The sequence below is a fragment of the Malus domestica genome, chromosome 10, assembly GCF_042453785.1.
Source record: "Malus domestica chromosome 10, GDT2T_hap1".
Lineage (NCBI taxonomy): Eukaryota > Viridiplantae > Streptophyta > Magnoliopsida > Rosales > Rosaceae > Malus > Malus domestica.
In genome coordinates this window covers 41211941-41239278 of record NC_091670.1, presented here as the reverse complement: position 1 = coordinate 41239278, position 27338 = coordinate 41211941, and the positions used below count along the sequence as shown (strand labels likewise).

The 27338-nt window shown below is 40.8% G+C and overlaps 1 protein-coding gene, 1 long non-coding RNA gene and 1 pseudogene across 3 annotated transcripts; 2 read left to right on the top strand and 1 right to left on the bottom strand.

Moving 5' to 3' along the window:
• Positions 1-14415: 14415 nt before the first annotated feature.
• Positions 14416-16915, top strand: LIS ((3S,6E)-nerolidol synthase 1-like). Its single transcript, NM_001293904.1, is given in 7 exon segments — positions 14416-14577; positions 14710-14986; positions 15096-15474; positions 15585-15803; positions 15890-16028; positions 16170-16418; positions 16637-16915. Coding segments are annotated over 7 exon segments (1704 nt in total).
• Positions 16916-18834: 1919 nt separating this feature from the next.
• On the bottom strand, positions 18835-20230 carry LOC114827795 (uncharacterized). 2 transcript variants are annotated; one of them, XR_011571928.1, is made up of 3 exons: positions 19890-20230; positions 19711-19808; positions 18835-19162 (listed from the first exon to the last, which is right to left on the bottom strand). It is a non-coding gene; the product is annotated as an uncharacterized lncRNA (long non-coding RNA). The 2 variants fall into 2 exon arrangements; XR_011571929.1 differs by having other exon boundaries at positions 19711-19781.
• Positions 20231-20259: 29 nt separating this feature from the next.
• LOC103446643 ((3S,6E)-nerolidol synthase 1, chloroplastic-like) lies at positions 20260-26670 on the top strand (annotated as a pseudogene).
• The last annotated feature ends 668 nt before the right edge of the window (positions 26671-27338 follow it).

The following is a 27338-nucleotide window of genomic DNA, read 5'->3' as shown; positions in this document are numbered from 1 at the left end:
CTTGTGGGTGTAAAACAAAAAATGTTTATGTTTACCCAAGTGTTTTTGTACAAGTTCAAGGGCATCTTGGGTTTTGTGAACAAAATTTGTTTATTTGGAGCAAGGTTTTGTGTTGAAGCTTTCTAGGTGAAGCTTTGATGGTGAAGCTTTGTAGATGAAGCTTTGTAGATGAAGCTTTCTAGATGAAGCTTTCTAGGTGAAGCTTTGATGGTGAAGCTTTGATGGTGAAAGTATGTAGAGGGAGCTTTCTAGGTGAAGCTTTTTTAGGTGAAGCTTTGTAGGTGAAGCTTTTTTAAGTGAAGCTTTTCGGGTGAAGTTTTTTTTTGGGTGAAGCTTTGTGGGTGAAGCTTTTTAGGTGAAGCTTTGTGGATGAAGCTTTGGAGGTGAAGCTTTTCGGGTGAAGCTTTTTGGGTGAAGCTTTTTAGGTGAAGCTTTGTGGGTGAAGCTTTGGAGGTGAAGCTTTTCGGGTGAAGCTTTTTGGATGAAGCTGTTTTTTTTTTTTTTTTTTTTTTTTTTTGGCGCTTGACACGGTCTTCATTTGCTTGTTTTGTAGTGACTGTGGAAGACGGATTGCTTTCTGATTGAGAAGGGTTCCGGCATCGCTTGCTATGAATGTAAAAGAGTGAGGGCTGAGTTGGCTAAATTACCTCTTTATTGAATTCATTGCCAAATGGCCTTCATTACATAGGATGCCGAACGGCTATAGCTCAACACTTGTACATCGTGAGTCTATTTGTAGTAGTACTTCAAGTGATCAGCGTTCCATGGATGGCCAAGGGTCTTGCCATCGGAGCTTCTAAGTGTGTAAGAGCCAGGGCGACTGATGCCAATGACTTCATACGGTCCATCCCAGTTTGGACTAAGTGTGCCTTCACTCGGGACTCTGTCGCAGAGTAATCTTTTCTTTAAGACCCAGTCTCCTATTTTGAAAGAACGAGGCTTGACCCTAGAGTCATAATAGTTGGAGATGCGCTGCTTGTAAGCGACATTCCTCAAGTGAGCTTGGTTTCTGTGTTCCTCGACTAAATCCAAGTTGAGGGTGAGTTGTTTGTCATTTTCACTTTGAATGTAGTTCTGGACTCGGAATGTTGCTTGCTCGAGCTCAACAGGGACAACCGCCTCTGTGCCAAAGGCAAGTGAGAATGGAGTTTCTCCTGTTGAAGTCCGATATGAAGTGCGATATGACCAAAGAACTTGGGGTACAAATTCTGGCCAACAGCCTTTAGCTTTGTCCAAGCTGGTTTTCAAAGTGCGCTTGATTATTTTGTTGATGGCCTCAACTTGTCCATTAGACTGGGGATGAGCTGGAGAGGCAAAGCATAAGTTGATGTTGAACTTAGAGCAGAACAACCTGAACTTCTTGTTGTCAAACTGTCGCCCATTGTCAGTGACTATCGCATTGGGAATGCCGAATCTACAAAGGATGTTCTTCCACACGAAGTCTTCTATCTTTGCCTCAGTAATGGTTGCCAAGGGTTCTACTTCGGCCCACTTTGTGAAGTAGTCCACTGCAACGACTGCGTAACAGACTTTGCCCTTCCCTGCCGACATTGGGCCGATCAAATCAAGTCCCCACTGGGCGAAGGGCCAAGGGCTGATCATAGGAGTAAGAGGCTCTGGAGGGGAATGAGGAATAGTTGCATATCGTTGACATTTGTCACATGAGCGGGATACTTTGATGGCATCCTGGTGGAGTGTTGGCCAGTAATATCCTTGGCGAAAAGTCTTGTGTGCTAGGGACCGAGATCCAGCATGATCTCCACATATTCCCTCATGTATTTCCCGAAGGACGATTTCCGCCTCGGCAGGCGTATGACACCTTAAGTATGGCAGGCTAAAACCTCGCTTATAGAGTTGATCATTGATGATCAGGTAGCGGGTAGACTTGTATCGAATTTGCTTAGCCTGGACTTTATCATTTGGGAGGGTGCCATGAGCAAGGAAATTATAGATCGGGGTGATCCAATTATCCCCCTGTTGTAAGTTGCATACTTCTGCGGCCATGGTGCTTGGTGTTGCCAACAGTTCGACATGAATTTTTCTTCCAATCTTGTCTTCCACAGCCGAGGCGAGGCGAGCCAGGGCGTCTGCATGACTGTTTGCCGCTCGAGGAACTTGGGTGATCTGGTAGTGGAAGTGCTTGAGCAAAAGTTGTGTTTGCGCAAGATATGCTGCCATGGAGCTGTCCTTAGCATCAAAGTTGTTGGTAACCTGGTTGACCACCAATTGGGAGTCACTGAAAATATCAATTTGTTTAACCCCGAGGTGTTTGGCCAAACGTAATCCTGCTAGAAGGGCTTCATACTCGGCCTCATTATTTGATGCCTTGAATTTGAAACGAAGAGCATACTCCATTGCTACTTTGTCGGGCGTAGTCAAGACTAGTCTCGCTCCACAGCCCTGTTGGTTGGATGAGCCATCAACATACAGACTCCATGCTGAGGTCGTTGATTCTACTTTCTGAGCTTCCGATGGTAATGAAGCTACTGCTTCAGGTGTAGAAGCAATGTCAACAGGATATGTGAAGTCGGCGATGAAATCTGCTACTGCTTGACCTTTTTCGGCTGGTTTTGGTTGGTAGGAGATGTCAAACTCACCCAATGCTATCGCCCATTTGATCATTCACCCAGACGTGTCAGGACTCTGGAGTATCTGTCGAAGAGGGTGATTGGTAAGCACGATGATGGCGTGTGCTTGGAAATAAGGGCGAAGTTTCCGAGCAGACATGACCAATGCTAGAGCTAATTTCTCAATGTTGGAGTATCGTGTCTCCGCATCTTGTAGGGCCTTGCTAGCGTAGTAGACGGGCCGTTCGACACCACTGTCCATTCGAATAAGAACAGAACTGACTGCTGAAGCCGAAACCGATAGATAGATGATGAGAGTGTCACCAACTTCTGGTTTGGAGAGCAGAGGGGCTTTACTCATGTACTCTTTGAGGTTCCTGAATGCCTTGGCACATTCCTCCGTCCATGTAATGTACTTCTTATTTCCCTTGAGTGCTTTGAAGAAAGGAGCACATCTGTCTGTGGCCTTAGAGATGAATCTGGTTAAGGCTGCCACCTTGCCAGTAAGGCTTTGGATGTCTTTTGAAGTTATTGGCTCTTTCATGTCGAGGATTGCTTTGATCTTTTCAGGGTTAGCTTCAATGCCTCGTTGGCTAATCATGAAGCCTAAGAATTTGCCAGAGCCCACGCCGAAGGCACATTTGTTGGGGTTCAACCTCATTCGATACCTCTTTAGAATGGTGAAAGTTTCAGATAGGTCGGTGATGTGTTGGTCAGCATGTTTACTTTTGACTAGCATATCATCAACGTAAACTTCCATGTTCTTCCCAATTTGTTCGGCGAACATTGAATTGACCAGTCTCTGATAAGTTGCTCCTGCATTCTTTAGGCCGAAAGGCATGACTTTATAGCAATATAGTCCCCTGTCAGTAGTGAAGGCCGTGTGTTCTTGGTCTGAGGGGTTCATGAGGATTTGGTTGTATCCTGAATAAGCGTCCATAAAGCTCAAGAGCTCACACCCTGCCGTAGAGTCTATAAGCCTGTCAATAAGAGGAAGAGGGAAACTATCTTTCGGACACCCTTTGTTTAGGTCGGTGTAGTCAACACACATTCTCCACAAGACCTTTTGAAGCAAAAGACTTTCTTTGGTCGGATTTTTCTTAACAAGGACCACATTTGCTACCCATGTCGGGTAATTGACTTCGCGGACAAAGCCTATGCCTTTGAGTTTTTCAACTTCTGCTTTCATTGCCTCGTATCGTTCAGCGTCATAAGATCTTCGCTTATGTCTCACCGGCTTGATCTTGGGGTCAATACTCAAACGATGACAGATGACATCGGGAGAGATGCCTGGCATGTCCTCGTATGACCAGGCGAAAACTTCAGTGTTCTCTTTCAAAAAAGATATCAATGCTAACCGAAGGGGTGGTGACAATGTGGTGCCAATCTTCACCATGCGATCTGGATAATCTCTTGAGATAGGTATCTTCTCCAACTCTTCAGCAGGTTGGGCTTGCTGGGTGAAAGAGTCATCTCGAGGATCATCGGGTTGATTGTTGCTATCAGGAAGATCCAAGTTCGCTTCATCTAGGCTGGTCTTTGTGACTTGGTCATGTACAGACAGGGTTTCCTTGGGTCCGGGCAAGTGTTGTTGCTTAACTGAAGTGTTGTAACATGATCGTGCACTAAGCTGATCTCATCTGATGTAGCCGTTGCCATGGGGGGTTGGAAATTTCATCAACAGCATATGCGTGGATACCATAGCCTTGAGATCATTGATGCCTGTGCGCCCAAAGATGACATTGTATGCCGTTGGGCAGTCAACCACTAGGAAGTTAGTGGTAATGGTAGCCGTGTAAGGGCCTGTACCAATAGTAAAGGGTAAATATATGCTCCCTAAGGGTTGCACGATATCACCGGAGAAGCTTATCAGAGGAGAAATCGAGCGATCGAGCACGTGTTCAGCTACACTGAGTGCCCTGAAAGCTTCGGCAAACATGATATTGACCGAAGCCCCTGTGTCTACGAGGATTCGTCGAACATCAAAGTTGGCTATGTGAGCCTCCACGATCAATGGGTCGTTATGAGGGTAGATGATGCCTCTTTCTTCCTCAGGGTAGAAACATATCGGATCCCAGTTAGGCTTTTGATACTTCCCTCCCCTGATGTCTTCCACGTGAAACACTTGGTGACCAGGCCTCAGAATTCGTTCACTGTTTTTCATGGCCCTATTGGAAGATTCAGATATGGGTGTGCCGCCGCTTATGGAATATATGACATTCACCTGGCGTTGGTTACGGTTATCCCTTTGAGGGTGAAGGAGGAATTGATCAATTTTTCCTTCTCGTGCCAAAGCTTCAATACGATCACGGAGGATGATACATTTCTCGCTATCATGGCCGTTATGCTCATGGTAGCAACAAAACATGCCCGCGTTATTCGGGGGCGTGTAATCTGGGTGCCTCGGCTTTGGCTTTGGTATCAGGTGAGCTATGCTGGGGTAAATGGCCGCGCATGTGGCATTCAAGGGCGTGTATGTCTCATATCTTGGGGTAGGGGGTATCTTGACGCGGGTTTGACCCACTGCATTGACTGCCTGGGGGCGAGCGTTATTGTGGCGATACCCTTGGTTATCGGGATAGTGTCCCTTACTCTTTTTACTGAAATGAGAGTGGTGAGGATGGAAATCCTTCCTCTTGCCTTGAAATTGATATGTCTGTTGATTCGGCGAAGCATTATGCAAGGCATGGGGAGGTGCCACTGCTGTTTGGAAAGTCGAGGTCTTCTCATTTAGGTGAGTCTGGCTTCCATCTCCCACTTGTTGATAAAGGATGGTTGTAGGAGGTTTCTCCTGATATGTCTTTGCCTCGGCGGAGGCATGGTTATAAGCTTGTGCCATCACCTCAGAGTAAGTCTTCCAAGTATTGGCATTGATCATGTATTTAAAGAAACAATCACGTAGGCCTGCCGTGAAGGCTTTGAGGGCAGTCTTGTCGTCTGCCTCGGCACACCGGGAGTATTCATGGCTGAAGCGGCCAGCATACATACGTAATGACTCGTCTGGCTTCTGGCGGATAGTGTACAAGTCATCTGCAGAGTGCAAGCGATCGGTTTGGAAAATGTGTTGGGAAACAAATAGTTTCCTCAATTCCTCAAATGAGTCTACCGTCTCAGGTGTAAGACGACAATACCAATTTAGAGCTCCACTAGAGAGGGTGGAGGGGAAGAGAAGACATCGCTCTTCGTCGGTGTGCATCCGGTATGCCATGGTGGACTCAAAGAGGTTAAGGTGCTCAATCGGGTCCTCTTTTCCAGTATAAAGTTGCAAGCCAAGCTTTTGCTTTGTCTTTGCTTGAAAGGGGGTGTTGAGGATCCTCCTTGTAAGAGGGCCAGGCCTGGGTTGGTTCCAGTCAGGTATTTCAGCCTGACGTTCAGCCTTCAACTTGTTTACTTCCTCAAGAAGTTGTAGGACAAGAGGGTCCTGAGCGGAGTTATGTGTCACTGGAGCTTTCTTTCGTAAATCTCCATCTCCTCTTGGAATTAGGAAGGTTTGATCAAGGGCATGTGATTTTTCCCTGGACTCGCTGTACTGGCTTCCAGGGTATGTCTGTCGGAACACCTCTGAGTCCCCTGTACCCTCATGTCTCTCTAGGACTTGTTGCCCCTTCCCCAAATTGGTGGCCGGCTTGGGCCGTGGCAGGGGACCGAGTCTTTCAGAAATCCTTGGGTCATTAATCTTTAAGCTTATGTGGATGGAATTCTCTCGACGTTGCTTCAGGAAATCCCGACAATCGCGAAAAACGGCTTTCGATCCTTCTGCCCCTTCAGCAAAGAGGTGTCTCCCTCCACTTCTCATGGTTCGGGTCGAAGCAACTGGGTTAAGAGAAGCCTCATGTTGATTATCAAGTCGAGGGGTAATCTGTTCCCTATCAGGGATATCTATGTCGAATGCATGTGACCCTCCATGTTGGAGGGCACCCAGTTGATGGTTGACTTCCACGGGGGCAACAATCTCGCGTGTCTGAGCTTGCCTAGCTTCGTGGAGTGTCTCGAAGAGCTTCTCATATTGCTCCTGGAGGACCTCATTCCTCATTGCTATCTTGTTGTTCTGAGCTTCCAACTCATCGACTTTAGCTTGAAGAAGAACTCGTTTTCCTTCCTTCTTTCGTTGTTTCGCACTATGTGCAAGGGGGGTGTCATTCTGTGTGCTGTGGCTTCCTTCGCTTCCCATGTTGGAGAGGGATGCCTGATCAAAAGAAAGTGTACGAATGATAGAAACCAGCTTGACACAGCTGAAGAGAGTAGGAAAAAGTGTCGCTTCCCACAGACGGCGCCAAATGTTGATGCACAAAATCAGCGAAGACTTTGGTACAACAGAAAGTGTCAGGTTTTGTGACCTTCGCTTGGTTGCTTCGGTCACTAGTGAGGATAAGTACGTAAATGAATAGAGACAGAGAAGCAAACACAGGATGTACGTGGTTCACCCAGATTGGCTACGTCCACGGAGTAGAGGAATTCTTATTAGTAGTGAAGGGCTTACACAAGTACAAAGGATCAAGCTCTCAATTTAGTGAGTTCTTGTGAATGATTTAACACAAATGGCATTCGGCAATATTGTGGGAGAATGACCCCTATTTATAGAAAAACTTGTAGCTTTGTCACATTGACATGTGTCATGTTATGATTGGTTCTTGATGTTGACACGTGCTGCGCTCTGATTGGCTTCTAATCTTGACACGTGTCGAGTAGTGATTGGCCTCCTGGTCGGAGGGGAACTCTTCTGGGTCCTTGACAGTATAGCGTTGGCCAGTGCTCGGTAGTTTCGGGATTGGTCAAGTATGGTACAAACAAGTCTCATTTATCTTCTAGAACAATATCTTAAAATTTTGGAACGATTCAACGGTCGGATCTCCGCCAATTGTTAGAATTAGGTGGCGGTCAACAATTAGTTTTGTTGATGCACAAAACCGGAGGGGTCTTGGAACAACGTAAATCCAACCGTAAATCTGCAAGAAAGTAAATAACACAAGATGTATCGTGGTTCACCCCAAGGTTTGGGCTACGTCCACACTGATATTGCATTTATGAGGGAGAGAGAGCTCTGCATATGAAAGTGAGAACTTTGGGAGAGCTTAGAGCTTAGGGGATGTGAGGAGGCTTAAGAAATGGCCTCCTTTAATGAGGAGAGTGAGGAGTCCTTTTATAGAATAATGGCTCTTCACTTATTACATATTTGCCCCTCAATTTATTACATAATTACATTTGAGTCCCCCAAGTATTTATACGAGGTCTAAATACGGAGGCCCTAAGTATGGTACAAACAGTAGTTCCCCAAGTCTTCAGTCAAGAGAGTTTTTTGGTTGGAGACTTGAAATTCAATCCATGTGTAGGTCAAAATAACTAGATGTCGTCTAGAACTGATACTCAATATGAGGCGTTGCCCAATTTGAAATGATGTTCAATTAGAAGTAGCACATGTTGCGAGGCTGCTCTGTTTGTGGTTTATGTTGCCTTGGTTGGCTCGGCTTGTGGCGTTGAAGGTGAATGAGTATTTTTTATAGAATAAGGGCTCGCTCCTCAATACATAAATTATGGGCTAGAGTTAATGCTTGCGGCAAGGCAGTTGCTCAGTAGGCGGCAATGCTCTCTAATGATGGTGAGGGAGTCCCTTTTATAGAATAAGGGCTCACTTCTCAATACATAAGTGATAGGTTATGAGTGATGCTCGCGGCGAGGCGGTTGCTCAGGCGGCGATGCTCTCTAATGAAGGTGAGGGAGTCCCTTTTATAAAATAAGGGCTCGCTCCTCAGTACATGAATAATGGGTGCTCTCTAATGAAAGTGAGGGAGTCCCTTTTATAGAATAAGGGCTCGCTCCTCAATACATAAATAATGGGCTAAGTCTCCCAAGTATTTTTCATGAGGCCCTGTTGAGGCCCAATATATGGTACATAATGTAGTCCCTCAAGTCTTCGGTCAAGAGAGTCTTTTGGCGGTTGTTCGGAAGCGGTATTTGTATACCATGCACTGAAGCTTTGTAGGTGAAGCTTTGCAAGTTGAAGCTTTGAAGCTAGAGCTCTGTAAATGAAGCTTTTGAAGCTACAACTTTGTAAATGAAGTTTTTGAAGCTAGAGCTCTGTAAATGAAGCTTTCGAAGCTGGAGCTTTTGTAAATGAAGCTTTTAAAGCTAGAGCTCTGTAAATGAAGTTTTTGAAGCTAGAGCTCTTTAAATGAAGCTTTTGAAGCTGATTGACATGAATAATGCTCATGAATGTTTATGTTGATTGACATGAGTGATGCTCATGAATGTTGACATGAGTAATGCTCATGAATGTTGACATGAATGATGGTCATGAATGTTTATGTATGATTGACATGAATGATGCTCATGAAATGTTTATGTATGATTGACATGAGTAATGCTCATGTATAATTTTGGAGTACTGGACGTACTTTTGATCACCTGGTTGGTGATAATAGCGGTAGGCTGCCGAATAATTTTAGAGTACTAGGCGTACTTTTGATCACTTGGTTGGTGATAATAGCGGCAGGCTGCCGAATAATTTTGGAGTACTGGGCGTACTTTTGATCACTTGGTTGGTGATAATAGCGGCATGCTGCCGAATAATTTTGGAGTACTGGACGTACTTTTGATCACCTAGTTGGTGGTAATAGCGGCAGGCTGCCGAATAATTTTTTGTAGTATTGGACGTACTTTTGATCACCTGGTTGGTGATAATAGAGGGTCTGGCTCTTTTGGGCATATAGGCATTCGCCCTCCACATAACATTGCGGCCCATTATTTTAGGCTTGCTGTTTTTTTTATATTTTATTTTTATTTTTTATTTTTTATGATTACCCTCTGATGGGGTTATACAGATGTCTCCAAAAGATAAGAAAAATAAATTACATCATTCAAAACAAAGGTTTCGACCCTTTGCTCAATGGGTCACGCCCATAATGCCATCATCACTGCAATTATGTCTGCTTCTTTTTATCTTCTTTTGCTTTCTGCTTTGCTTTTGCTTTTGTGGAAGTGGTTGAGCTGGGGGATAAATGCATGCTTTTTCTTTTCACCTGCAGACATACTCACATGCAGCCTTTCTTTTTCTTTTTTTTTCTTTTTCTTTTTTGCTTTTGAAATATTCTATTTTCACTGCACCTCTCTGTTTCTCTACCTCCAGACATACTCACATGTACTTGCTTTTGCTTTCTCTTTTCACTTTCTTTTTCATTTTCTGCGTAGGTGCAGTGGATTTTGATATAAATCTGCCAATAACATTGCTTTTGTCAGTGCTTTTGCTTTTCTTCTTTATGAGTGATTTTTCAGATAGTGGGATGGTGGACTCCCTGTGGTTGCTCATCTTCACACCAAACATCCTGTGTCCGTTCTGTCACTCTATAACCCTGTGGACATGGCAGAGAGTTTGTTGGGCCGGTGGATGTGGCAGATAGTGTACAAGGTTTATGTAAGTTACTCTCATCGAGGGAATGCAGAAGTCTGGGTACTGTTCAGGATTTGGTCTCTCGATTGGAATGAACTGACAATCCAAGACATTGTACACAAATATGATATGGTCGACGCCATTAAAGACTTCAGTGAAGACCAAGGTGTACTTGTAACTCCCTTGGTGAAAGTGGCTAGCTTTATGACAATATTTGATCGCATTTGGATCCAAAGAGACAAGAGATACTTCGGAAGAAGAGTTGTCGCCTTGTCGGGAGTTAGATCCTGCAGCTACTCCGTTGGAACTTCTTCAAGCAATAAGTGATGTCGAAGAGGAAGGGACGGTGAAGACTGGCCCGGTGTGTTGTACTTTGAAGTTTTCATCTGCAAACTTATCACCGTATATTGATTCTCCACCTCGTCCATCACCGAGAGTGAAATCACCTCCCTCTATCATAAAGCTGGGGATAATCCTATGAAATGTACTGCCTTTGTAGTGAAAATGCTTCCTACTCATTCCAGTTCATTTTTCCCATGTGCAAAGTGCTCGAAAATCCTCTCGGAGCTCGCTTTTGACAACATTCGGCTCGTTAAGAGCTATGTCGTCGCTGAGTCGAGTCAGGATGAAGACCAAAGTGCCGAAGAGGAGTATGACCCACAAGAGAGCCACCGTCGAAACCAGCCTTTTTCCAATCGTCATCTCGGCTTTTCTTGTTTCTCTTGCCTCACGGTTTGAAACGGGAACTGGTTTGAAGCTTCTAAAAAAATGGCCATCTTGAAGATCTTTACAGGCGGCGTCGAGGAGGGGCGAGACGTCGGCCCAGACGGCTTGATCGCCGGAAGGAATGGGGGTGCCGCAGTCGGGTAATGAGAGGTTCACGGTAGCTTCCTCTGCACTAATCATCCCGGCCATCATTACAGATGCCTTTTTTTTATCCACTGCTGCGTTGGAATATCAGTCATTTTGGTTTAACTTGTTGGTTGCTGTTGCCCACTTTGCCTGCCTTGAGAAAGTGAAACGAGGAAGGAAGACAGTGAGCGTGGACTGGTTCCTTGGGTTTTTTTTTTGGAAGGCTTTGGGTTGTTGGATTTTTGCAGATTTTGCAGATTCACGGTGGAGGTGAAAAAATGAAAGAGAACCGACATAGTTTTTTGTGTCGTTTCCCACAAACGGCGCCAAATGTTGATGCACAAAACCGGAGAGGTCTTGGAACAACGTAAATCCGACCGTAAATCTGCAAGAAAGTAAATAACACAAGATGTATCGTGGTTCACCTTAAGGTTTGGGCTACGTCCACAGTGATATTGTATTTCTGAGGGAAAGAGAGCTCTGAATATGAGAGTGAGAGCTTTGGGAGAGCTTAGAGCTTAGGGGATGTGAGGAGGCTTAAGAAATGGCCTCCCTTAATGAGGAGAGTGAGGAGTCCTTTTATAGAATAAGGGCTCTTCACTTATTACATATTTGCCCCTCCATTTATTACATAATTATATTTGAGTCCCCCGAGTATTTATACGAGGTCTAAATACGGAGGCCCTAAGTATGGTACAAACAAGTTTTACAAACTTAAAAATTCAATTCATCAAGATCCGTATGTCGGATTCCTGATCTGTCAGTTTCTAATGTCCTTAAATATTACGTGTTATAATATATTAAGGTTTGGTGACAATCCAACGGTTGGATCATCGATGGTTATAATGATCAAGAGGCGGACCCTAACGAAACTATGTTCGAACGATGGAATTTCGTCCATCAGATGTCACATATGGAATCGGTGTATCAAATTTAGCTTAAAAGGGTCAAATGGGTCCTTAGGTCACATGCCACCGCCCTGACTCGCAGGAAAATTCACCTAACTTCAAAAATTACCAAATTTTACAAACATGTAGAGCTCAATGAGGGAAACATTTTTCATACCTGGGCTGAAGTCCAATTAGGCCGGGAAGATGCTTGAAATCGCCTCTATCCGCCTGAAACCCCTGAAATGGGTGCACTTCGATTTGTCTTCTCCAGTGCTCCACCGCCGCCAAACTTTTTTGGGGTTTGTTCCTGGGCCCAAGAGGAGTTGATTGATGGTGGTGTTTGACAGTGATTCATGCAGGAAAGGCAGATTGTTGTTATGCACCCCACGGAGCCTGTCGGCATGTTTTAGAAGAAACCGAAGCCAAATTCCTTCAATTTCAAGTGAAAATGGAAAAGAAGAGATCATGGATGGGTTCTCAAGTGTTGCCTCATCGCAATTCACCAGAAAATGGCCGGAGAAGGCATCGGATTGCATGTTGGCAGTCAATAGTTGGGTCGCGGGTCGAAAGGGGGTCTGGGTTCCCTCCTTCTTTTTTCCCTCATTTCCCTCATTTATTCTCATCTTGATTGGTACGTTTAGTTCATTAAGGGCATTTTTGTCCTTTTACTTATTGAAAAAAAAAAACTACATGCCATAATTATAAACGCGTCAAAACTAAGAATACAAAATACGTAATTTTAAATAGTGAAATATGGGGACAGGATTTCACATCTTCACTTAACTATTATGCAATCTAGTAAGTCTAAATTTTTATCAATGAAGACCTCAATGCAAGTTGTATTTAATTTTATCAAGTTTTCGAAATGAGACTTTTTACATTGTTCAACATTATTAACCTAATCATTGGGGAAAAAAAACCTTGATTTCAGTATTATCAACCAAACTTGTATTATCCACGGTCACAATTGGATATGGGTTATACAAGTTATATCATGTCATTTACTATTACGACTGGTGGATAAAAAATGAGATCGAGTGATGCTAGAGATACCATATTTATGTGCATTACATTAATGCTTAACAATTTATGCTAGGAAACCAATTAATACTGCAATTTAGTGATTTTTCTCTTCACTTGTAAATGAGAGATTTTAGGTTCGATTCTCACCAAAAGAGAATTTGAACCACATTATTGCTAGTCCATTGTGAGGCTAAGCCCACCTCCCCCCTCTCCCCCTTAATGTAGTCAATATCGTTTGTTCCAAAAGAAAATATTTATGCTAGGGTACACCACGAGATCACACTTTTATTGAAGAGACGTGGGACAATGTGGTAAACTAAAATTGGATTTTCCTAATATTTCTATTAAAAATTATCCTTGAATTCACGACACATCAATTATATCGCACATGTAACATGTCGTCTAAAAAATATGTAATGTCTCACACACAAATGTAAACTCATATGAAACACAAGACACTGTATGTTTTAAAAAACTAAAACAAAGTATGAAAGAAAAAAAAATGTAATGTCTCACACACAAATGTGAACTCATATGAAACACGAGACACTGTATATTTTAAGAAACTGAAATAAAGAATGTATGAGAAAAATGGTATACAAAAATTACTTCACTTGCCATCTAATATTTGTTGAATCTTTTTGTTTGGCAAAATATAAAATGCTTTCAAGACTCTTTTTACAAGAGGACAATTGACACGTGACAAAAAAATGTCATAAACAATAGTTTGGTCATAATTAGGTGTTGTTGACTTGCTTCCGTCGAACTCACTAAATTATATTCAACCAAAAGAGTTCCCTAAATAGTATATATTATATAATAAGGAATGTGCTATCCACACACCTTATTTTACTTCTCACACACCTCTTGATAATTTCTGTCTATTGATCTTCTTCAATTCATCCGATTCGACGACCGAAAATTAAAAAGATATGTGAGAAGTAAAATGGGGTGTGTGAATATCATACCCCTATAATAAACTACGCAATGTTGCACAAGGACATTAAGGCTTTCTGGTTTGTTCGAAATTTTTTACCTGAAAACATAGAGAAAAGATAGATAGAGTTGATATCCGCACAAGTTTGCCGAACCAAAAGGTTCTAGATCTGAGCATTATTCATTTATTTATTTGTGGTCACTAATAATGGGAAAATGTGTTTGAAGGCTTCCATCAATATTGATGCCCTTATAGGGTTTGAGACATGCTTGGATAATACTTGGGTATACTGTTTTAGTGATTAAAAAATAATGACATGTTCATTATTATTTTTATTTTATTTTGAAAAACAAAACCCACGCGATATTTTTTTATTAAGCCAAATAAATACAATGAGTACATAAAATATTCACTAGTGACAAGTACCTAGGTATTAAGGAATCAAAAGTTGTTTCATAATAATAGGAATCCGCTTTCCAGTTGCCGAATAGCACAACTTTCACGTTTGGTACACTTTTTATTCTTTCTTGGACCCTTACTAGTACGTTTGATTTTTCAACAAAAAAAAAAAAACAAAAAAAAAACAAAAGCGCGAATAAAAAAACTCTAAATCAACGTGCAAATTAGTGTGCTAGCTCTCGAAGTATAGCGAAAATCGATTTTCATGGCGATTATAAATTGAGAGATCAAGAAGAGCGAAAAACATCTTATTTTCTCTATTCGCCTTCTACTACTCTGGGAGTTGATTACACATACAGAAATATGGAATTTTCTATTTCCCAGTCCTCCTTTGCGACCTCGTCTTCTACTCCAGCTGCTCCGGAATACCTTAGTTCTCAAAAATGGAGCATCCCCGAAGATAACAGTTTGCTTTCTACTCCCTTAAAACCGCTTAACTCCAAAACGAAGTATACTTCATCTAAGGTAAGAAAAATCATCTCTCTCTCTCTCTCTCTCTCTCTCTCTCTCTCTCTCTCTCTCTCTCTCTCTCTCTCACACACACACACATGTACATACATGGTTGAAAATCGACTCTCTTCAATTCCTTGTCCGCAGGATGGCATAATTTGTTTCCAGAATGAACAAAAACTGGACGACTTAAGGCATGCATTGATAAAAGTGGGAGGAGAAGCAGTTGAAAGTTTGGACATGATCGATGCGGTTCAACGGCTAGGTCTAGACTACCACTTTGAAGAAGAAATTGACCAAATTCTCCAAAAGCAACATATAATATCTAGTACTACTGCTCATGGTGCTCACCATCCCACCGACCTACATGAAGTCGCTCTCCGCTTTCGACTACTCAGGCAGCATGGTTACTTCGTCTCTGATGGTGAGTGTTAACTATAATTCAGTAATATAGATTGGTATTCGGTACCAGTAAATTGACTCAATACAATTTCGATATTTTGATAACTAGTGTGTTTATCGTGTGAATATAGATGTGTTTAACAACTTCAAGAACAGAGAAGGAAATTTCAATCAAATGTTAAGGGAAGACATCAAGGGGTTGATGAGTTTGTATGAAGCTTCACAGCTAAGTATAGAGGGTGAAGTTGTACTTGAAGAAGCTGGAAAGTTTAGTGGCCATTTCCTAAATTCATCACTGTCACATCTCGATCATCACCAGGCCAGAGTTGTTGGAAACACATTGAGAAATCCTCATCACAAAAGCTTGGCCCCATTCATGGCCAAGAACTTTTTTGTCTCTAGCTTCCAAGGAACAAATAATAGATGGCTAAATATATTACAAACTGTAGCAAAAACAGATTTAAATATGGTCCAGTCCCTTCACCAGAAAGAAGTTGCTCAAGTTTCCAAGTAAGTAACTTTATTGGAAAATAGCACCTTAATCTTCAATTGTTGTCTCTATATTTAATAAATTAACCAGTTGCTAATCAATGTTTATTTGTTTCAATTAACTTAATTAGATGGTGGAAAGAGCTGGGATTGTGTAAGGAGTTGAAGTTTGCAAGAGACCAACCTATTAAATGGTACATTTGGTCCATGGCTTGCCTAACAAATCCAAACTTGTCAGATGAGAGGATTGAGCTCACAAAACCTATCTCATTTATCTATTTGATTGATGACATTTTTGACGTTTACGGGACGCTTGATGAACTCACTCTTTTCACGGAGGTTGTCAATAGGTAGCAATAATTAAAACATCCCGTAACTTCTTAATTAATTTCACTACTTTTCACAGTGAACTGACAAGAACATTGTTATGCTACAGATGGGAAATTGGTTCTATAGAGCACTTACCGGACTACATGAAGATATGCTTCAAGGCTCTTTACGATATGACGAATGAAATCAGCTGTAAGATCTATCAAAGGCACGGATGGAACTCGTTGCATTCGCTAAAGAAGACGGTATATATATATATGTAAACTGTAGTATTGCCTTATTATTAAGTATATCTATCTAACTGGATTAATGTCGTGACAATTATATACTAGCATATTAAGAAAGGCTTAATTATAGCTTAATTCATTCTATTTGTTTGCGTGCAGTGGGCTAGTCTGTGCAATGCATTTTTAGTGGAAGCAAAATGGTTCAAATCTGGGCACTTGCCTAGGGCTGAAGAGTACTTGAAGAATGGAATTATTTCTTCTGGGGTGAATGTGGTGATGGTCCACATTTTCTTTCTGTTGGGTGAAGGTATAACCAATCAAAGTGTGGAGTTCTTGAATGGCACTCCAGCCATTATATCTTCAACGGCAGCAATTCTTCGGCTTTGGGACGACTTGGGAAGTGCCAAGGTAACTACATATTTATAGTATCATTTATATCAAGCACCCTACTAACTAAATGCCTATTCATCCCTGCTTATGAGGTTCTATATCATGTGTGGTCGATGTCTTGGCCGACTCCATCACAGAAAAGCTATATATATATTTGTCCATCAAAATTTGTAGCATGCATGTATATATACGCACATAGAGCACGTCAGATTTTCTTATCGTCGTACTGATTGTAGGATGAGAATCAAGATGGGGACGACGGGTCATATGTAAAGTTGTATTTAAATGAACATCAAGGCAAGACCATGGAGGAAGCACAAGAACATGTTACAAATATGATTTCAGAAGAATGGAAGAAGCTGAACAAAGAATTGGTGTCTCCTAATCCACTTCCCGCGGCATTCACAAAGGCTTCCCTAAATCTCGCAAGAATGGTGCCATTGATGTACAGCTACGACGACAACCAGTGCCTTCCATCTCTTGACGAGTACATGAAATCGATGCTTCATGCATGAAGTTGGTTTGATTTCGATTTCTTACGTGCAATGGGTACAAATAGAATTACCCTAGCTAGTTTATAATACATTAATATCCTACTGAGCAAGGAATAAACAACTAGAACATAAGTGCAAGGCATGTGAATCGCTACCGGAAGGGAGAATGCAAAATGAAGAGATTAATTTGATGCTCTTCAGTTGTTTTATTTTCTGAAAGAAAAAAATATCCTAGTTGTTGAAGGGCCGAGATTTGCTAAGTTGTTACAAACTAAACTATTATGTGGCCATCCAACTAAAAATTGATTAACAATGAATAAAAATATCCAAGAAGTGAGACTTTAGTTTTTCGGTATAAAGTTCATACTCTCAACTTCATCAACCAGCTGGATCATGAATAGCTTGTCCACATGAATTTGGGGGAAATATGTGGCCCCAACATTTAGTAGTTTTATGGAGGAATTTCTCTAAAACTAATGCATAATTTTAGATGTCATGTGATTATAAATTAGTCAAACTATATATTAATTGTTTGTCATGTCACGTGATTGGTTACAATATTTGATTTATTGAATTGAGCTTTTTACCTACAATGCAAAATCGTTGTGTGGTCATTACAAAAAACAATTGAAGATATTTCTGTTACTCAACAACTTATAACAGTCTTAGCAACCTGGTCATTGCTGCCTTGACTAAGGAATTTGATATTAAAGACTTGGGGACACTTTCTTGGCATTTAGATTACTTAGAATTAAGAGGGGTTGTTTCTTTCTCAAGCTAAGATCGTGTCTGATTTACTTACAAAAACAGAAATGTGTCATATAACATATTGCTCAAAGATGATGGGAACAATCTTGAATTATACAGAAGTATTGTAGGGGCACTTCAGTACCTTACCTTTACTAGAACAAATATTGCATTCTCAATGCATCTAGTCTGTCAGTTCATGCATTGTCCAATGGAGTCTCACTTTCTCGCTGTAAAAAGGATACTTAGGTATTTGTAGGGTACACAGAACAATGGTATTCAATTTGTTAAAGGTGTCTTAGATTTACATGGATTTAGTGATGTTGATTGGGCTAGATACCCTAATGACAGAACGTCAACAACTGGACTTGTAGTTTTCTTGGGGTATAATCCTACTATCTCTTGGTCTTCCAATAAACAGAACACAATTTCTCAATTCTTTATTGAGACTGAATATAAAGTCATTGCTTGACACGCCCGACCCCAATATTCCTTGAAGACCAGGGTAGGCACGTACTGGCCAACACCCGAAGGTGATGAGGCCATATTAGGATGCATGAGAACATCGAATGTAAATAAAAGTTATGAATTTAAATACAATGATTATGCAAATGAGGAATGTGTTCAGAGCATACAACTAATCCTAAACACTAACAAGGAATAATATGAAATTGAATGAACCAAGAGGTGAGTCATACACTGAGAGGACTCGAAGATGCTGATGCGGGAGTGCCCTGACGCTAGGATTGTACACCTCGAATCTAAGTTCTGAGGGGGCGTAATACAAACATGAGTGGACCAAGTTGATATATATATATATATAATATTGAAACAGTTATTCAACGTATTAACCCCCAAAGTTTTATGAAAACTCAATAGTATAATATGTAATAGGTTTTCCGAAAACCCTAGCATGCCATAAAATCTTTTATAAAACATATCTCGTATATAGTGTGATAAATAGTGGTATCCAATAATAATATCTCTTAGCCCAATGCCAACTTTTATGTCTCTATGCTCATAGCCAGATATTATTTCTCTTGGCCCAATGCCAGCTCCATGTCTCTCGGCCTGAAGCCAGAGATTATTTCTCTCGACCCGCAGCCAACAACCATAATCCTTGCCTGTGGCGGTATAGTGACCACTAGATAAGCACAAAACCATTGTACATAAACTTTCCAAACATAGGTATATATATCTCAAAAACATCTTCATAGTATAAAGTCATCCATCATCTATACTATAAAGAAGTGTGCAAAAGCATGTTCATAAGCAGTATAAAGTCATCTATCATCTATACTACAAAGAACATGAGTTCGATAAAATATGATAATTCAAAATATTCGTAGTAAGCATAATATCTCATAAAACGTTTCATAAAACGTAATTATTAAATCATGCTTTTCATGTATGCATTTCTACTATTAAAACATGCATTTTAGAAGGGGTCCATTCACAGATACTCCGTTGTCGAAGAGCTGCATGAAGTAAGCTGGATAGAATCGCCGTTAATAATTGTACCTAAGCACATAAAGGGTCCAATCAATAAAACTCTATTCAAATGATTGAATTTAGGAAAATGGACATCAAAAACGAATTCAGGACGTCGAATTACGCTAAAAAGGGTCCCGGTTAAATTTCAGAAAAGTCAACAGGGGAATATTCCCTAAAGGAATATTCCATCAGTTGGGTTGGGCCGATTCTTTCCAAGGTTTGGGTTAGGCTTTTAAAGGGTTGAGCTTTAAGAGGTTTGGGCCTGGGATTCTTACACAACCCAAGGCCTAGGTTGCCAAAAGGGTTTTGGGTTTTAGGTTAATGGGCCGAAGGCCCTAGCTGAATGGCCCAAGCGCCTCAACTCAAGGGGTTTGGGTTTGGGCTACCCTTAAAGGGCCGGGGGTTTCCATGGCACAAGGGCCTCGCAAGCCGCTTGAGTCACCGGAGAAGAACGCTGGTTTTCTTGAGTTTTCGCTGAGAAAACTTCCCTGGCTTCGATCCGGGGTTAAACCTTAACCAAAAACTACCATTAAAAGGCCAAATCAAAGGTAAGAGAATAAGGATTCGAGTTGTACCAAAATGGAATGAAGTTGACATCAGGATCGGCCGGGAAATGGCCTGCAAGCCACAGAACCTTGCTGGAAAACTGGAAATATAATCCCCCGAGTTATCTCTACATTTATACCACCCCAAAATGTCTCAAAACATTTTAATCTACTTGAAAACATAATCTATAGAGGTCTATGGTGCTTACCTTAGTCGGAATATTTGAAAACTCGCCGGAGTCACAAGCACTGTGACTGTATAGTGCCGAGATGTATCGAAGGGAAAGAGAGAGAGAAAGGAGGAGGTCTAGATGTTAGGGGTGCTGGTGAAGTCCTCGGGGTTGTCGTGTGTATGTAATGTGTGATCCTGTCGAAGATGAGCACCGAGAATGAGAGAGGTAAAGGAAAACCGGCAGAGGTGAGGGAGATGAGTTCACATGGGATGAGGGAGAAAAAAAGGAGAGAGATGGACTAAGGCTACGGAGAACAAAACCAAAACAAGTGGGCCCCACAGGCACACACATTAAGACCCAAAACAATTTTTAAAATAAATATCCCAAACTTAGTGACATTATAAAAATGCCCATTCGTTCCGTAAATTATGGGACAGGTTGTTACATTGCCTCCACAACAACTGATATTGATTGGATTAGACAATTACTTGTTTTTCTGCAGATTCCAGTGCCTATTCCTTCTACATTGTTCTGTGATAACTTGTATGGCATCGCTCTTACATGTAATCCAGTCATGCATCAAAGGACAAAGCATATAGAGATTGATGTTCACTTTGTCAGGTAAAGGGTTACTAAACAACTTTTATGTATGCAATTTGTCTCATCAAATGAACAGTTTGATGATATCTTGACAAAAGAATCGTGTACACCATTTTTTCATACACATTGCTGCAATCTCAGGCTTGGTGCTTCCTTTCCTGAGCTTGATGAGGGATGATAACAATATAGGATCAATGGATGTATAAAGTGCCATGTGTCAGTAGATTAGGGAATCTATTATAAGGCTGTTAAGATTGTTATACGGTTGTTGAGTTGACTTAGTTACTAAAACAACAGATATATAACCAAATGTACTCTTTGTAATTCACTACTGAAAATATATATAACCTTTTCTTCCTCTTCAAGCTTCCTCTTTCTCTCAACAATCTCTCTTAGTACTGGTTTGGTACTGAGATGTTTTTATAAAAAGTGGGTATAAAAAAAAGCTAAGCTCAAAAATGTGTTTGGTAAACACTTATAAACACCTTATTTTCACAGTTTTGAGTGAAAAAAAAAGCTGAAAACGTAAAGTAACAAAAGTGAGCTTATTTTTACATTACAGCAGAAAAAGTTTTTTTTTCAAAGCATAACAATACCAAACCAACCCTTACTATTCTTCATGTATGCAAACATTATTTGTTTCTTTACATAAATACCACGAAGATATTAAGTATCCGAATTGGGGAATTCATGACATAATCAAACAATTTCTTTCTCCGCACCCTTTGAGAATATGACATAATCAGGTAAAAAGAATTATCTCATACCGTTGATGTTTCCTTATAAAAAAATGACATCTTCTGGTTATTCTAAATATGTAATGATACACAAGTGTTTAAATTTATATGATAGCAATGAATGATCACGCAATGTACTATCTTCTGGTTATTCCAAATATGTAATGATACACAAGTGGGAGTTTGCATTTTAGCATGTCACTAAGAAATAATTTCATACGGGCTCTATAAATGAGAAACATGTTGACGTTTTGTGCCATAAATGGGGTTGTAGATGCATATGTGCTAAAGAAAAGTAAAAAATTTAAGTGCTTGTACTAAAGAAAAGTAAAATACTTGTGAAAAGATGTTAAAATGACCGAAATAACCCCGAACAAAAGTCTTGTGTGAGGCACTTGACTTATATTGGATGGAAAACTTAACGGGAGTTGGGGTGAGATGACAAATTAATGATTTTGTAAAGCTGGTATAACAAATTGCTTAAAATTTAGTTTATATAACAAATTGAAAATATGAACAAGTTCATATGACATTTCAAAAAAAATTCCTTGAAAGTATCAAATGTAGCCTAATTCCTTATAAACACATATAAGGTCTCTTATATTCTCAATGTGGGAACTCATACTCTCAATATATTAAGAGCAATGTAGGTTGATGCATGGAATAAAAATTCTTTCAAAGTTATGTAAAAAAGTGAAAATTCTAAAATATATTTAAGTATAACATAGATTTTTTAATTTAACAGTTAGATACAATGACGGAACCAAAATTTTATGTGTGGGGGGCTGATAGGCAAAACATATAATATAAAAGTAACATTGAATGATGAACAACTTGTGCAAATCAAGGAATAATGTATGCTTGCTCAAATGGTGCGAGAGGGTCAGGGCCACCTACATCTATCTGGCTCCGGCCCTGGTTAGATACATGTGCCGAAGAATGCCAACAAATTTAAACACTTGTTAAACGAGGTACATACCTTGTACTCTTCCCTCTATGGCATTTTCTTCTCAGGCCATCTTTGCTATCTCCACTCCAAATATTGCTCAAAAAAAGATCCTACTTCTTGGGCACTCTGATCTCATTCAGCTATTTATATCCAAACCTATGTCCACTCTTCCAATAACTCCACTTTGCTTGCAGGATGACATGCCGTTTCTGACATGAATAAAAGTTGGAGGCATTCAGGAATGTATTGAGCAAAGTAGGAGTAGAAGGCGCGCTCGAAAGTTTGAACATGATCGATGTTGTTCAACGTCTAGGTATAGATTACCACTATCGAAGAACAAATTGACCTAATCATATCTATCAGCTCCTGGCCTTTCTCATCAACAAAATGACCTTCATGAAGTTGCCCTTCTGTTATGGCCACATGGTCACTTCGTGTCCGAGGGTGAGTATAACTAAAATTTCGGTAACAATTTGTTTCTTATATTTACTTAGTATTGCAGATTGATATTCAGTATCAGTCAATCACTCCCAATTATAACTTTTGTTATTAATAGATGTGTCAACAACTTGAAGGAAAGCGAAGGAAGCATTTTAAGAAAACGTTAATTAGTTAAGAGGTCAAGGGATTGATGAGTGTGTACGAAGCTTTACAGCTAAGCAGGGAAGGAGAAGATGCACTTGATGAAGCTGGAAAATTGAGTAGTGATCTCGTAAATAGATCATTGTCCTATCCTGGTCCTCATTAGGCCAGAGTTGTGGGGAACACACTGGAGTACCCCCATCACAAAAGCTTGGCCACATTCATGGCCACTTTTTTGTTACTAATTCCCAAGCTGGCATGAACAATAGATGGCTAAATATGCTACAGGATGTGGCAAAACGGATTTTAATTTGGTTCAGTCCATACATCAGAAGTAGATATTCAAATTTCCAAAATTAACTGACATCGTGCATTTAACAGCACTTCTTAAAAATGTTGTCCAATTTATCGCCAACCATGTTGTACACATATCTACAAGGTCGAAGTACCAACAATATCATCAATATCAAGAATATATCCGCATGTAAACAATACGGTTAACTGCACTATAGAAATCCTAATTTGTCTGTTTATTTCATCCAACAAAATAATTAGGTGATGGAAAGAGATGGGACTGCCTAGGGAACTGTAGTTTGCGCTCAACAGATCCTAACCTGTAAGAGGAGAGGATTCAGTTCACAAAACCATTTATTGATGACATTTTCGATGTACGAGACGCTTGATGAACTTACTCTCTTCACTGAGGCTGTCAATATGTAAACAATAAAATGTCCTGTACTTTCTTAATTGGCTTCACCAGTTTTCACCGTGAATTGATCAGTAAATGTTACGCTGCAGATGCGAAATTGGTGCTATAGAGCACTTAAACCGGACTACATGAACATATATTTCAAGTCTCTTTACAATATGACGAATGAAATCAGCTGCAAATTCTATCAAAAGCATGGGTGGTACCCATTACATTCGTTTAAGAAGGTAATATATTAAACCGGTTAGTGTCATGAAATTTAATTACTAGTTTGTTCAAGAGAAGGCTTAACAGATAGTTAATTCTACTATCACGTGCAGTGGAGGATTCTGTGCAATGCATTTTTAGCAGAAGCAAAACGGTTCAAATCCGGGCACTTGCCGAAGGCGGAAGACTACTTAAAGAATGGTATTGTTTCTTCTAGGGGGTTAATCTTAGTTTACTACCCTAAAATTTCTTGATTTTCAACCTTTGATACATAAAGTTTTTTTTGTCCCAGTTTGGTACTTAAAGTCATAATTCTGGAACACTTTCATACATCCGTTAAGTTTTCCGTCAGAACATTAGTTAATTGATGAAGTGGCACTTACGTGGACAATGACTGGATGCCACGTGTCAATATGGGTCCACATGGAAATTTAAAAAAAAAATCTTTTCTGGGCATCCTGCCTCACCCTTCCCGCCTCGCTTTGTTACATCCTAGTCCACACGGTAAGATATTGTCCGCTTTGAGCCACGCCCTCACGAGTCCGCATGGTAAGATATTGTCCGCTTTAGGCCATGCCCTCACAGTTTTGTTCTTGGGCTTCCACCCAAAACACGTCTTTCTATAGGGAGGTGGGCATGTACATATAAAGCACATCACCTTCCCTCCTTCGGATGATGTGGGATCTTACAATCCACCCCTTTAGGGGCTCGACGCCCTTGTCGGCACACTTTCGGCTGGGCAGTGACTCTAATACCAAATTGTCACATCCCAGTCCGCAAAGTAAGATATTGTCCGCTTTGGGCTATGCCCTCACGATTTTGTTCTTGGGCTTCCACCCAAAATGCGTCTTACTGTAGGGAGGTGGACATATACATATTAGGCACATCACCTCCCCTCTTCCGGCGATGTGGGATATTACACCCTCCCTCATTCTCCCTCCCTTCTTTTCCCTACACCCACCTCCTTGCACACCCACACATCTACCTTGCTCCCTCCCTTCTCTCCTCTGCACCCACCCAACCTCTATACGGTACCCACCCCCACCCTTTTCACCTCCCCTCTCTTCTCTCTCCTCCACCCTCTTCACCCAATTCCTCCCATCAGATAGTTGCCGTATTTGAATCCCCCAAACCCTTCACCGTCACCATGGCCTCCAAGATTAAGATAGTTCAGCAATCGAGACTGCGATTCGCTATCTCCTAAACGCCGATCCGCTATTGACTTCGTTGATCCACCGCCACCTGCGGCTGACCTTCGATAACGCCGACCCATTTGTGCGGCGGCAAGGCCTATGTCATACCTAGATAGGTGGAAGAGGAGCAGGGCAGATAGTGGGTGTGCAGGGAGGGTGGGTGCAAAGAATGGAGGGAGAATGAGGGGAGAGGGTCCGAGGGAAGTAGGATGCCTAGAAAAGAAAGAAAAAACTTTAATTTTTTTAATATTCACATAGGCCCATATTGAAACGTGGCGCTCAATCATTGTCCAAGTGGGCGACACATCATCAATTAATTGAGGTCCTGACAGAAAACTTAACGGATGTATGAAAATGTCCCAGAATTATGACTTTAGGTATCAGACTACAATGAAAAAAAAAATTTATGTACCAAAAGTTGAAAACTAAGAAATTTCAGGGTAATAAACTGAGATTAACCCTTCTTCTGGGGTTAATGCGATGATGGTGCATAGATTCTTTCTCTTGGGTCAAAGTATAACCAAAGAAAGTGTGGAGCCGTTGAATAGAACTCTAGAAATTGCATCTTCCACAGCAGCAATTCTTCGGCTTTAGGAAGATTTGGGAAGCGCCGAGGTGATTATATATAATTAGATTCAAATCAAACACGTTACATAGAGTAAACATCTTGTTCATATCTCTCAAAATGTGCATAGCTTGACTGAAGGATGAGAATCAGGATCGGCACGAGGGGTCATACATACGACGCTACTTAGATGAAAATCTAGGTTCTTCAATGGAGGAAACACAAGAAAATGCTGTAAATATGATTTAAGAAGAATGGAAGCAGTTAAACAAAGAATTGGTCCTGTTAATGTGTCGCTACGATGATGACCAACACCTTCCACCTCTTGAGGCGTATATGAAATCCATGCTGTATGAAAATCTGTGTAATAATAACTATTCAACACTGAAATTGAAGGAATGTTTGAAGCTTGCACAAATTTAACTATATAAATTAGAAGTGTCTAGCAATAAAAGCACAAACATTTCGACATGCAAACAGAAACAAACAACAACAGAAATACATTATTCCTCTGAAGGCAACTGCAAATTGTAACGCAGGTATGTATTTGTGTTCCCAAGCCTCACAATCTTCTTTGCGTCATTGATCCGGGAAGCGTTAGCTATCCCATCCACCAGAGTCTGCAGTAACTCCACATCCACAAGGAGACGCCCTTTGAAAATTTTGTCGCCGAGTTCAAAGGCAAAGTCCAAATCACCCCTCTCGCAAACAAAAGGAACAAGAGCCTGGAAAGTTCATTTCTGCAGAGCACAACTACGCTTCACCAGTTCACGATACCACTGTTTAGCTTCTTCCAATTTACCCTCATTAACAAATCCCTTGATCATGGCATTGAAGCTTAACACATCAGGTTTTACTTCCTTGTTCCGCATTTCCTCGAACAATTCAACCGCCTCGTCAGTTTTCTTCTCCGAAGCCAATCCCAACAACCTGGCATTGTAGCTCCTAACATCAGGGACAACATTCTTCATTCAACTCCACAGCTTCTCGGCTGCCAAAAACTGATCATTCGCAAACAACCCATTCATGATCGTGTTGAACATGATTATATCCGACTCAACACCCTTCTTCTCCATCCCATCGAAACCACCGATCCAACGAACCCATTTCACAAAATGCCTCGATCATAGTATTATACGACATCACATCTGGTTCAATTGACAACTTCTGAGAGGCGTTTGAGGTTGCGCTCTTTGTAGAGGTCGGTGGAGATGGCGCCAATGCTCCTGCCGTTGGTGACGTTAGATTGGGTGGCGGTGCAGAAGGAGCGCTGGAGAACTTAACGACATCTTCTGAGACCAGAGATTTTTCAGTGCGATGGAATATGCATGCTAAAAAATTAATAATTAAAAAGTAAAATTTCTCACAATTTCTATTAAAATACGTAATGTAAAAAATACAACTCGAACTCTTTGGATATGGGCTTGAGTCTTGACCGTAGCCCAAAAAGAAAATGTACCCGTTGAGCATATTGGACTAGGTTATTTAGCAGTAGAAAATGTAATGTGACAACACATATATGAATAGTTGTTGAACATGCCTCTTGTTCCTCTCAGTAATCTCGTCCATTGACTAAATTTAACGATCAAGATTATTACAGTAAACATATAATTATACATGTTTTTAATTAAACCAATCCCTAACCAAGGTCGTTTATACATCTAAAAACATATTTTAAGTTCTGTAACAAAAATTGGACTTTCCGTTTCACATTAAAGTATTGTTATTGTTTGTTCCACATATTCTTTAACTCTTGAGCCTTTTCAAGACTAAAATTATAACTCAAACATTGTTCTTCAACACTAACACATCAAGCTTCAGCAGTCGCATATGCATTGGAGCATCCCTATCACAAGAGCTTGACAAAACTAGAGTTCAGCATGGTTTAATCTCTAATTGTTTAGACTCGATTTAACACTATCGCCCGATATAATTAAGGCTTG